This window comes from Mesoplodon densirostris, chromosome 7, assembly GCF_025265405.1.
Source record: "Mesoplodon densirostris isolate mMesDen1 chromosome 7, mMesDen1 primary haplotype, whole genome shotgun sequence".
Classification (NCBI taxonomy): Eukaryota; Metazoa; Chordata; class Mammalia; order Artiodactyla; family Ziphiidae; genus Mesoplodon; species Mesoplodon densirostris.
This window is the reverse complement of record NC_082667.1, coordinates 95,611,433-95,625,139: the sequence shown is the minus strand read 5'-3', so window position 1 is coordinate 95,625,139 and position 13,707 is coordinate 95,611,433. Positions and strand designations below refer to the sequence as shown.

The 13,707-nt window shown below is 39.3% G+C and overlaps 1 protein-coding gene across 1 annotated transcript in view; it reads left to right on the top strand.

Annotated features, from left to right (window-relative positions):
* The first annotated feature begins 110 nt into the window (after window positions 1-110).
* Window positions 111-13,707, top strand: part of TMEM123 (transmembrane protein 123) — an 83,622-nt gene continuing 70,025 nt past the window's right edge. The window contains exons 1-2 of the mRNA XM_060105317.1: window positions 111-413; window positions 4,823-4,879. Of these exons, the coding sequence (XP_059961300.1) occupies window positions 314-413; window positions 4,823-4,879 (157 nt within the window). The 5' untranslated portion in view covers window positions 111-313. The remainder of the gene's footprint in view (window positions 414-4,822; window positions 4,880-13,707) is intronic.

Sequence of the window (13,707 nt, the reverse complement as noted above, 5' to 3'; positions counted from 1 at the left end):
GCGTGCGCGCGTCACAGCGGGAAACGGCTAGGAGGGTCCGGGTACTTCGAATCTCAAACCCCGCCCCCTCGTGTCGGCCCCGCCCCGCCGCCTCAGCCCCGCCCCGTCCCGCCGCCGGGGCAGGCACGCGACGCCCTCCCCGGGCCAGGCTCCCGCGCCCTATTTGGTCTTTGGGGGGCAGGCGGTGGGAGGCGAGGCGTGTGCGGCGGAAGGGGACGCGGGGCGGGCTCGGGTGCGCCAAGGCACATCTCTAACCAGCGCGGCCGCCACCTCCTCGGGAACCCACGAGGCCTCCGCGTCCTGCCTCGGAACAATGGGACTCGGCTCGCGAGGTATCTTGGCTGTGCTGGCCCTGGGGGTCGTGGTGGGGATAGCGCTGCTGAAGATCATCGCCGACAGCACAGACCCGGAGGGTAAGTGGCTGCGGGGGTCGCCAGCCCCGGCTCCGGGGGGAGTCGCGCTGCCCATCGGGAGTTTACAAGTTGGATCTGGTTGTGCAGAAAGTTCTGCAAGTCTTAGGCCGAACGCACGGGGCAGACCTGGAGGTGACCTGATGGCCCCATGAGGGGGAAAACTGAGACTTGGGCCAGTCCCCCACCTGCCCCAAGGCCGCCTGCTTAAGAAATGCTCCAGTCCTCCCCCTCCGTTTTTCTGCAAGCAGCGGACGCAGGCCTGGAGGAGTGCGTATAACCTGTTGAGTTACCGAAGGATGGGCCTTCAGCAGGGGTTCAACTCAGTTGTTACAGTCTTTCCCCGAAGTTAATGTTTTCCTGGGAGGTTAGAGATTATCTAAGCCTTCCTTTTGTAAACGATTAGATGGATTGAAAAATATGTCTACCGATTCCTGAGCAAACATGTCTACCGGTTAGTTGCGGAACCTTTTAGGCGTTTTCCGGCGTTTCATCGCCTAATTGTGTAATTTCAAACCAATTATTTATAGTCTTAAGGACCCCAGACGCTTTGGGGCTAGTGTAGCTGGTTGGGAGCTTTTGGGGTGCGGACAGCTCTCCCGGGCGCAGGTGATGCTTGTGCTTCTGTGGATGGGCGCTACCGGCCCCTCGTGTACCGTAAACACCGGCCCAGGCGGGCCGAGGCGCATATCAGCTGTGCAGCCTTACGATCACAGCTGCACTATTGTTAGGAGTCCACGGCGTCGTCAGTAAAATCATAACAAAATGATTTTGACATTTCTCTTCTGGGGGAAGTGGAGGTGTCCCTTTAGGCCCTTGGCCCTTTGGGGACTTTTTGGATAAAGTCGTGAAAACTGATTTGCTGTGTAAATTCTGTTTTCTCTTTGTCACCTCTTATAGAGGTCAGGTCACTGATTAATGGTCAGTAAACTAGAATAAGTTAGTTTAAATGACCCAAGTTTTCCCTGGTTTTAAATTCTATCCACTGTATATTACATTAGTTTTATCCAGCAGTTTGCAAAACCAGACGGTTCAGGCACAACACCTGCTTTTGCCAGAATAATCTGGGTGACTTAGACAATAACAGTTTTCGTTTGTTTTGCTGAATTTTTTTGTTTGCTGAATTGCACATGTGACAGACTGGCTTTGTAGAGCTAATTTTGAGATCACTTCAGGAAAGAATGATCAGTAAAATCATGTCCATCATATTTTCAATATTATGAGGTATTTTATTGTAAAAGTGAACTATCTGGAATTAAACAGTATATTTTGCTGCTGATTTTATGCCAATATTTATGTGAGTTGGTCTCCGTTTTTTTGTTACGTTGTGAAAGTATACCTGCTTATTGTTTCTCTAAAGAATTACTGAGTAGAGAAACTGAGTGTGCTTGCTTTTCTTTTGCCCTCATAACAGATTTTTTTTGCCCTGTTTTAATACTCACTGTTTGACTGTTCTGTTTGTTACTTGATGTCTCACTAGACGTTAATGCTATTTGGAAAACTTGGAATGCTCTACTATATGAAAGCCTTGACTTCATGAACTAGTATAACCAATGTGAGCTGGAATCCATTTCTGCAGACTATAAGGTCACCTTGAAACTAGAGTAAAGGAAGGTTCTATAGAAGATGTCTCAAAAGAGCAAGTAAACGTTGTCCTAGTCTTTATATGCAGTCTGTAATCTGTATAAAGTATCATTATGAAGTACAGTGATTTTTGTCATACTAGAGCTTATATAGCTAATTTTTACTAGACACTTTTCCTGTGCTCCTCACACTATGCTAATTGAGGTCCATACTTCATCCCATTGAATCCTCACAGTATTATCCCCATTTTATAAATGAGGAGACTGAGGCTTAGAAGTTACCTAATTTATTCAAAGTGAAACAACTAATACATGTTTGATTTCAGAGGCCAGAATCCAAACTCTCAATTAAACATTTTGCCACTAAGCTACAGTAGGTGATGTTGGCTCTTCAAGTAGATAATACTTTTATCCACAATGCTGTCATTGCCCAGAATATTGTGGGAGAAGCTAAAAACATTATTGAAATTCTTCTTTTAAAATATCCTTCACAGTCTGCTGCATAGTTTCATAAATATCTTCAGTTGAAGGAGGAGGGATACTATGAACAAGTTAGCAAGCTAGCAAACAGGATAGATTGTGGTAGTGCAATGAAAGACATAGGGTGGGGGAGACTATTAATCAGGACTTTTGGTGAAGTGACAGAAACCCACTTTAAACAGCCTTAGGGGACAGGAAGGGCTTTATTGACCCTTAAATGGAAAAGTCCAAGGATTAAGGTGGCTTCAGAAATGCTGCATTAAAGAGTTCAAACAGGTTGCTAAGAGATGGCCATTTCCGACTCTCTAGATTACATCTATCAGACCATAGGCAAGCCCTAGTTAAAGTGTTCTTAGCCTGCAGGGGGAATCCAAATAACAGGGACTTTCTAAAGTGATTCCCAGGCTTCAAAAGCCACCAAAACGGGTAGCCAATTAGGATATGAAATTAATCTTTAATGAGCCTATGCCACTTCATGAACTTAACTTTCTTCTATTTAGTGCAATATTCTATTTTAATACTTGGTCATTTTGTCAGGTAAAGCATCAGCCTCCTTGTACTTAGATTGTCCATGACATTCTTTATCTCTTAGGACACAGAAACAGTGCCTGCCCATAGTAGGTACTTCATAAGTATTTCTTGAAAAGAGGAGAAAAGGTCCTAAAGCTAGAAAGAGCTTAGAAAGAACGCTGCTTCTGCCTTCTTCCTCAAGCAAAAAAAAAAAAAAAGGGTTGCCAGGAAATCATCCCTCATAAGAGTGACAACAGCAGGTAGACAAAAACAGGAGGCTCTCGTAGCAGTCTAGGCAAAAGATGAAGGCACCTGGTAATGGAGATAAGTAGATAGAGTCTAGATCTGTTTGGGGGTGGAACTGAAATCATTTGCTAATGGATTGCATGGTGGAGTGAGGAAGAAGGAAGAATCAAAAGATGACCTCTTGGTTTTAGGATTGAACAACTGGTAATGCAACAACTGGGAACACTGGGGCAGAAGCAGGTTTATAGCAGAAAATCAACGGTTCCGTTTTGGCATTCACAAGTACAGGCCTTGGAATCAAACAGCCTGGTCCAAATCCAGACTCTGCCTCTTACTAGCTGGGTGGCCTCCTCTGGGTCTCAGTTCTGTCACTACACAACAGTGTTCCTGTCACAGAATTGTTGTGAGGGTTAGATGAGCTAATGCAAGTTACATGCTCCCCATGAGGCCTGGCATGTAGTAAGCCCTTAATAATGTTGGCAATTATTTGCTACCTGCTGCTAAATACATCTGTATAGTCTACTGACCTTGATCTTTTCAAGTTTAATCTTCACACTATATCCTTCTGTGATAAATGGATTATGGTTCCAGCAAGAGGAAGAAACGCACATTAAAAATAGCTCCTTCAAAGTTGTTATTGCTTACTTTCTTTGTACTTTGAAGGTTTTTTGGGTAGGGGAAAACTATCTTTGTGAAAAATACATAATAATAAACTTACTTGCCGGGGGCTTCCCTGGTGGCGCAGTGGTTGGGAGTCCGCCTGCCGATGCAGGGGACACGGGTTCGTGCCCCAGTCCAGGAGGATCCCACATGCAGTGGAGCAGCTGGGCCGGTGAGCCATGGCCGCTGAGCCTGCGCGTCCGGAGCCTGTGCTCCGCCACGGGAGGGGCCACAACAGTGAGAGGCCCGCGTACGGCAAATAAATAAATAAATAAATAATAAAAATAAACTTACTTGCCTCCCATGTAGTATATATGTTAATCTTCCATTATACAAAGACCAAAGATGAATAACCCACTCTTAAAAGTTGCTTAACTGGGGCATAGAATTCTTCCAAACTTTTTCCAAAATTTAAGGTACTAGCTAAAAATTCAAAGAATTATACTGAGAAGGCTTGCAATTTTAAATGAAAATCCTAACCCACTTCTCTCCATTGTATGCAGTTAGGCATGTTGGTGGTACAAGACCTAGGGGCACCCATTACTAGTAAGGGCCCCTCCCAGGATGGTCCACTCTACTCAGAAGAGCAGAGTTGTCAGTAGCAAAAATTCCTCACCAACCACTGTGTCCTCATGTGGGTGAATGAACTTTGGCAAACTATTGTATCATTGGCTGGCACATAGTAAGTACTATGTAAGTGTTACATTAGCCATATGTTTTCTGTCTTGAAAAATCCAATAATACAGTCCCAGATATACTGACAGTTTCAAGGTATATTTCATAGCAACAGTGGCAAAAGTAGAACTTCCTGTGGAATAATCTACCCTTCCCCCACACCACCACCACCCCAGAGACAGAAAGAAACACATTGCCAGTGTTCTTAGTTAAATATTAAATGTCCTTTCATCACAGGATATTTCTTTGTTTTTATAGGATCTCCAGGTAAGAAGAATCCTATGTCTATGGAAGACTCCAATGATAACCCAGTAGGTGAGTTTAAAAAGGTCAGGAAACGGATTATCTGTCTAGGATACATAAAGTAATATCAGCTAGTCAAGTACATGTAAGCTGGTACACTGACCTGTCTTAACCATGATTTGTTCATTCGTGAATCCCTAAAGCCTACCATCAAGGGCTGCCCTTAGTGGGCATCAGTAAATGATAGTTCACTGGATTAATAGTCTTTCTCAGTTTAGCAAAAATGTGAATAAATTCTAAAACTAAAAGCATACTGGAATTTATTACTGAGTTCTGAAGCACATTTTTAGGTATGACATTTTTCACTCTGCCTATAGATATGAACTATGAATATGTTAAGTCTGCTGATCTTGCTGGTAGAACAAGTCACGCTAAGCTGGTCAGCCACAGTAGCCTTAATTTGCCTCGGTGGACTTCAGGGAGACCCTACTTATATTTCACCCATCAGTTAGATTTCAACTCACCCTCTTGCTTCCCTATTGAAACAATAGATGAGGCCCTTTTTTTTTTTTTTTGGCTGCACTGGGTCTTCTTTGCACCTTGCGGGCTCCTCTCTAGTTGCAGCACGCGGGTTGCCCCACAGCATGTGGGATCTTAGTTCCCCAGCCAGGGATCGAACCCGCGTTCCCTGCATTGGAAGACGGATTCTTAACCACTGGACTGCCAGGGAAGTCCCAAAAAGATGCTCAAGCACTTTTCTTGTGCTTTTAGTTTGGGACAAATGGATTTCTTTCTTGATTTTCTGAGTTCATTATCATGGAAAGATAGGAACCAGGCTGATGTTATAAATAGTAAGCTATCAAGGCATGTTTCTTGTAAGCAGTATTTAGTTTATCTTCTTACTGTCCTTGTTATTAGAGTTGACAGAAGTAGAAACTAGAAAAAGGTACACAAATCCTATCACTGGACCCATTTTCTCTACTTTTATTCAACAAATATTTATTGAGTGCCTCTAATGTAAGGACACATTACAAAATGGACCAAGCCCTTACTTCTTGGAATTTTTGTTTGTTTTTTGTTTTATTTCATTGTAGAAAAATACACATAACATAAAATTCACAATGTTAGCCATTTTTAAATGTGCAGCCCAGTGGCATTAAGTACATTCACATTGTTGTGCAATGTCATGGAGTTTTTTTTTAATTAATTTTTTTAGAGAAATATAGTTGATTTACAATGTTCTGTGACTTTCTGCTGTACAGCAAAGTGATTCAGTTATACATATATATACATTCTTTTTTATATTCTTTTCCATTATGGTTTATTCCAGAGTATTGAATATAGTTCCCTGTGCTATATAGTGTGGCCTTGTTGCTTATCCATTCTGTATGTAATAGTTTGCATCTGCTATGAACATAGGGATGCATGTGTCTTTTTGAATTATACTTTTGTCCAGATATATGTCCAGGGGTGGGATTGCTGGATCACATGGTAATTCTATTTTTAGTTTTCTGAGGAACCTCCATACTGTTTTCCATAGTGGCTACACCAACTTACATTCCTACCAACAGTGTAGGAGGGTTCGCTTTTCTCCACACCCTCTCCAGCATTTGTTATTTGTAGACTGTTTAATGATGGCCATTCTGACTGGTGTGAGGTGGTACCTCATTGTAGTTTTGATTTGCATTTTTCTAATAATTAGAGATGTTGAGCATCTTTTCATGTGCTGTTGGCCATCTGTATGTCTTCTTTGGAGAAATGCCTCTTTAGGTCTTCAGTTGGGTTGTCTGCTTTTTTGTTGTTGGGTTTTATGAGCAGTTTGTATATTTTGGAAATTAAGCCCTTGTCGGTCGCATCTTTTGCAAATATTTTCTCCCGTTCTGTATATTGTGTTTTCATTTTTTTATTGTTTCCTTTGCAGTGAAAAAGCTTGTAAATTTGATTTGGTCCGATTTGTTTATTTTTGTTTTTATTTCTATTGCCTTGGGAGACTAACCTAAGAAAACATTGGTATGATTTATGTAAGAAATGTTTTGCCTATGATCCCTTCTAGGAGTTTTATGGTGTCATGTCTTATATCTAAGTCTTTAAGCCATTTTGAGTTTACTTTTGTGCATGGCGTGAGGGTGTGTTTTAACTTCATTGATTTACATGCAGCTGTCCAACTTTCCCAGCAACACTTGCTGAAAAGACTTTCTCCCATTTTATATTCTTGCCTCCTTTGTTGAAGATAAATTGACTGTAGGGGTGTGGATTTATTTCTGGGCTCTCTATTTTGTTCTGTTGATCCCTGTGTCTGTTTTTGTGCCAATACCATGCCGTTTTGATTACTGAAGCCTTGTAGTATTGTCCGGGAGGGTTGTGCCTCCTGCTTTGTTCTTTTTCCTCAGGATTGCTTTGGCAATTCTGGGTCTTTTATGTTCTGAATAAATTTTAGGATTATTTATTCTAGTTCTGTGAAAAATGTCATGGGTAATTTGATAGGGATCGCATTAAATCTGTAGATTGCTTTGGGTAGTAGAACATGGGATATCTTTCCATTTCTTTGAATCCTCTTTAATTTCCTTTATTAATGTTTTATACTTCTCACCATATAGGTCTTTCAGCTCCTTGGTCAGGTTTATTCCTAAGTTGTTTTTTTTTTTTTTTTTGGTGTGATTTTAAAAAGTAATTTTTTTTACATTCCCTTTCTGCTATTTCATTGTTAGTGTAAAGAAATGCAAGTGATTTCTGTATGTTAATCTTGTGTCCTGCTACCTTGCTGAATTTATTTATCAGTTCCAATAGTTTTTGTGTGGCATCATCAGGGTTTTCTATATATAGTATCATGTCATCTGTTTATAGTGACAGTCTTACCTCTTCCCTTCCAATTTGGATACCTTTTATTTCTTTTTCTTGTCTGATTGCTGTGGCTAGAACTTTTAGTACTATTTTGAATAGAAGTGATGAGAGTGGGCATCCTTGTCTTGTTCCGGAATTTAACGGGGCTTTCAGCTTTTCACCATTAAGTATTATATTGGCTGTGGGTTTGTCATAAATGGCGTTTATTATATTGAGATATGTTCCCTCTATACCCATTTTGGTAGAGTTTTTATCATGAATGAATGTTGAATTTTGTCAAATGCTTTTTCTGTGTCTATTGAGATTATCATGTGGTTTTTGTCTTTTCTTTTGTTGATGTGGTGTATCACATTGATAGATTTGCGTGTGTTGAACCTTCCTTGTGAACCTAGGATGAATCCCACTTGGTCAAAGTATATGATCTTTTTTATGTGTTGTTGGATTCAGTTTGCTAGTATTTTGTTGAGAATTTTGCATCTACGTTCGTCAAAGATATTGGCCTGTACTTTTCTTTTTTGGTGGTATCTTTGTCTGGTTTTAGTATCAGTGTGATGCTGGCTTCGTAGAATGTCTTTGGGAGTGTTGCCTCAACAGTCTTTTGGAAGAGTTTGAGAAGGATCAGTAAAATTTCTTCTATGTATGTTTGGTAGAATTCGCCTGTGAAGCCATCTGATCCTGGACTTTTGTTTGTAGGGAGTTCTTTTATTTATTACAGGTTCTGTTTCACTTCTAGTGGTTGCTCTGTTCAAATTATCTATTTCTTTTTGATTCATTTGTGGTGGGCTGTATGCTTCTAGAAAGTTGTCCGTTTCTTCTGGTTTGTCAAATTTGTTGTCATATAATTGTTCATAGTATTCTCTTGTGGTTTTTTGCATGTCTGTGGTATTAGTTGATATTTATCCTTTTTCATTTCTTATTTTATTTGGGTTCTGTCTTTTCTTCTAGGTCTTGGTTTTATTGATTTTTTTCTATTGTTTTTTATCTCAATTTTATTTATTTCTTCTCTGAGCTTTATTATTTCTTTCCTTCTGCTGACTTTAGGTTTTGTTTGTTCTTCCTTTTTTTGATTCTTTTAGGTGATAGGTTAGGTTATTTTTTGAGATTTTTTTCTTGTTTCTTGAGGAAGGCCTGTATCGCTATGAACTTCCCTCTTAAGAACTGCTTTTGCTGTATCCCATAGATTCTGTATGGTTGTGTTTTCATTGTCACTTGTCTTAAGGTATTTTTTAATTTCCTTTTTGATTTCCACGTTGACCCATTGGTTTCTTAGTAGCATTTTCTTTAGTTTCCATGTAATCGGTTTTTTTCATATATCTTTTCTTGTGGTTGATTTCTAGTTTCATGTTGTTGTGGTCAGAGAAGATGCTTGAAATAATTTCTATACTCTTAAATTTGTTGAGGTTTGTTTTGTGCCCTAGTATGTGGTCAATCCTAGAGAATGTTCCATGTGCACTTGAAAACAATGTGTATTCTGGTTTTTTTGGATGTAATGTCCTGAAAATATCAATTAAGTCTAACCGTTCTATTGTATCCTTTGGATCTTTGTTGCCTTATTGATTTTCTGTCTAGAAGATCTGTCCATTGATGTGAGTAGGGTGTTAAAATCTCCTACTATTATTGTATTTCCATCTGTTTCTCCCTTTGTGTTTGTTAGTATTTGTTTCATGTATTTGGGTGCTCCTATTTTAGGTACATATATGTTGACAAGTGTAAAAATCCTCTTTTTGTATTTGTCATGGATTTTTATTGTTGTGGGTTTCCTAACACTCCATGTAGTTCATATTCTCAGTTGCCTCTGGGCTTGCTTTTTATTATTTGTGCTGTACATAGTCAGAATATACTTTTATTCTAGTTACAGTAATTCTACAGAAAAATTTTCAATTGGAAAAAAATGACTAGATAGATTACCCTAAATGTACTTGTGATTATTATTGGGCAGTTGTGGGAGTGGTTTTTTGTTTTTAAATACTCTACTCAGTTGTTTGGTGTCTTTTCCTATTGGCCTTTTTTTTTTTTTTCATTTTTAAAAATTCAATTTATTTAAACAGACTAAAAATAAAGCACAGTTCACCCTTTACTCTCATGCCCCCATCCTCAGCCTCTGGCAGCCACTGATTTGTTCTCTGTATCTATGAGCCTGTTTTGTTTATTTTTTTAATTCAACATATAAGCAATATTATACAGTATTTGTCTTTCTCTGTCTGACTTATTTCACTTAGCATAATGCCCTCACAGTCCATCCATATTTGTCACAAATGACAAGATTTCCTTCTTTTATATGGCTGAATAATAATCCATTGTGTATATATACCACAGTTTCTTTATCCATTCACCTATCAATAGACACTTAGATTGTTTCATATCTTGGCTATTGTAAGTAACGCAAAACAAACATGGGGGTTTACATATCTTTTTGAGTTATTGTTTCTGTTTACATCAGATAAATACCGAGAAGTGGTAACTGAATCATACGGTAGTTTTATTTTTAATTTTTTGAGGAATCTCTATACTGTTTTCCATAGTGGTTGCATCAATTTATGTTGCCACCAGCAGTGCATAAGGGTTCCCTTTTGTCCTTATCCTTCACAACAGTAGTTATTTCTCATCTTTTTGATAATAGCCGTTCTAACAGGTATGATGCGATATCTCATTATGGTTTTGATTTGCATTTCCCTGATGATTAATAAAGTAGAGTATCTTTCCATGTACCTGTAGGCCATCTTTATGTCTTCCTTGAGAAAATGTTTATTTAGATCTTCTGCCCATCTTTAATTTGATTGTTTTTTGATGTTGAGTTGTATGAGCTCTTTATATATTTTGGACATTAACCCCTTATCGGATATATCGTTTGCAAATATTTCCTCCCATTCAATAGGTTGCCTTTTCATTTTGTTGATGGTTTCCTTTGCTATGCAGAAGCTTTTTAGTTTGATGCAGTCCCACTTCTTTATTTTTGCTTTTGTTGCTTTTGCTTTTGGTGTCAGATTCAAAAAATGTCATTACCATGCCAACATCACTGTCAAGGAGCTTACCACCTATGTTTTGTTCTAGGAATTTTATGGTTTCAGTTCTTTTGTTCAAGTCTTTACCATTTTGAATTTATTTTTGTGTATGGCGTGTCAACCTTAAAAATTATTTTACCAGCAAAATGAGTTCATTTGGGAATAGCAGACTAATTGTAATTCAGGACAAGCAAAATATGGTGAATCATAGGCAAGTCTGGAGAACAAAGGAGAGAAGCATGCTTTTATAGAGGAAGGGAGGAAGTTGGGAGGGCCTGCTTCAAAAAGAAGTTCGCTGGAGGAGAGCAGGAGTGCAGGGTGATAGCAGCTTCTCATTGGCTGAATATGGTGGTTTCTCATGGGCTGGGCTGTTGCTGGGCAAGGAGAAAATCGTTCTTCCTTCTTCTGTGGCATGTAAAGTAAGCTTCTTCCTGCTGGGTCTGCAACTGGCAGTGAGGAGTAGTGTATGAGAGCTCTCCCTTCAGGGATTGTCAACTCCATTTTAAGTGAGAGTTCCTTTATTTATTTTCACATTTCCCCCTGTTGATCAATATCTTTCCTCAGAAGCATCACTGATCAAGAGTCAGGTTTTGGTGATTCTGTTCCTTGGTTTGAGGAAGGTCCTTTCCTGGTTGTCATATCCCACGTTGGAGGGAAAATGCACAAATTGGAAACTGTTGAAGCTACATTTGAGTAACAGGGAAAGGTAGGAAGGAGAACTCTCAGACACTTCTCATCTAAAGTTTATATCTTATCAAGGTCATAGCATTTGGAGATCATCTCAGAGTATTGAGTTAGCATTTTCTCTATTTGATGCAAACCTCTGCAGAGACTTGACAGGCAACCAGTACAAAGCTGAAAAATAATTAGGCAAAACAATTAAAAGTAACAGGACAAATCCAAGTTATTTGATGCTTCTAAACCATAACCCTAGACCCGAAGGTAGCCAGCTGAACAAATCAAAGGACCATGGAGAGAGTCAGGTGAAATTCCTTGTAACCAGTACACTTGCTCCCTGATCTTGTACAGTTGAATTTCTGTCTTCCCAGAGACATTAATCCATATGTGACAGGGGGTATTTGCTATTACACAAATGCCTCCTTGCTCAGCAAGTAGGTAAACAAAGGCTATATGATTGTCCAAAACTACCTTAGCCAAACAGTCATGTGATTATTGTTAGGCAGCTACTGCCTTGGCTGTGGAGTTGGCTAGCTCTCCTAATGTTAGGGAGAGATTTTTGATTATGCATTCCCTGGTTCTTACCCCAATCCATGGGAGAAGGGCTCTCCCTATGGAGGCAAACCCAGTCATGTGTGCTTCCTGGAAGTTCCTGTTTAAGGCAGCCATGGAGTTTTAATGGGGAGAACCAGTGGGAGGCTTCTGATTTGTTACAAATGTTGACAGTTAAATGTCCCAATAAGCATTGGCCTCCAGTTCACCATCTATCTAAACATTCATATACCCGTGCGAAATGTCATCCACTGCAGGAAAAAATACAACCAGGTGGAGCAGAGAACTCCATTTAAGGTCTGGTTCTTCATTAGCTAGAATTTCCTGATTGACCTTTTCAAGCCAAGGGTCAGAGGAATTGGGATGACGTTCTGTAAGGTACTATCCCACCCTAAAGGAGTCTTTTCTAAAAGCCTTGCAAAGAGAAGTTTGTCTGCTTGTATTTCCCTTGGGTGTAGGAAAACAGATGGTATTTTAATAAGGAAAAGGGTGTGGGAGAGTTAAGGTCATACAATTGGTGGAGGTTTTTTATTGAACTAGTATCGTTCTGGTTGGAGAAAGATTGAAACAAGGCATGGGAACACCTGCATGGAACAGCCTAACCAAATAGGTAACACCTGTAGGCTTGTAGGTATAATTGACAGTGGCATTTGGGACTAATGAGAAATTAGTTACAGGTAAAAACGATGGATCTCCAACATCATGAACAGATTGGAGTATCTAGTGACAGGTCCAGCAGTCAGAGAGGTTTCCCCTTTTGCAATAGATTGGGAAAATCAGATAAGAGAATTGTCTTTTCAAGAAAGAAGGGGAGAAAAAGGTGTATACCTATACAGGCCTGGTTCAGTCATGTTGGAAGAGCTGGCTCCTTCAGGTGTCATCTGCTTCAATTCCTGTAAATCTTTATTTTCAGGTCACCAGTTGGTGTACCGGTCCAGTCAGCGTTTGATGCTTTCTTGAGATGTGATGTGTTAAATCCAAGAGTCTATTTTTTTGAAGTTTGGCAACACAAGGGTTGGTTAACAGTACCTGATAGAGGCCTTTCTAGTGGGGTTGAAAGGAGTCTTTCTAGAGATGTCTTTTCCAATAGATGAAATCTCCAGGCTGCAGTGTGTGGTGTTTGAGGCCTTCATCTCCCAGGAGTGCACTATGAAAAGATTGCTCTACTAAAGTATGGTTATTTTTGTGACACACATTTTAGGATGCTAACTAGAATTATGACTGAGAACATCATACCAGGACGTATCAGAATTTTATACAATTTCTAGAACATTTATGTTAATAACATTCACCCATGCAATATAACTTTAAAAAGTTTATTATCGTTTATTTGACAATGCTTCCCATGTAATTTAACATACCAAATAAGCCTAATTAGTTTAATATCTCTTTGTAAAGAGAGAGAACAAATCTTTTGAGGTGTTGTAGGAGCTCTGGAAATACCCAGTGTTACTTTCAGGTCAAAAAGACATTATTTAGAATTTGATTTTTGGGAAGTTTGTCAAAATTATCAAAAGGTTTTGGACACTTGACTAAATGAAATCACAGATTATTATAAAGCAATACTTTATTATCTAAAAAGTTTACATAGTTCTGAGCAAAACATAGTTCTTTTAAAACTGAGAAGACTGTTTTCCCAAGTAATCAAAGACCTGATTAAGATAACATGAAGCACAGGAAATAATTTTGATAAAACACAAAATCTTTGCTTTCTAGGCAGGTTACTTAAAAGATAAGAATAAACCTTTCACAGAATCTTATCAGGAGCAGATCAGATAGTCCAAGCAAACTTTGTTCTTTTAGTAGATGAAAGAAAGTTAAGTTCCA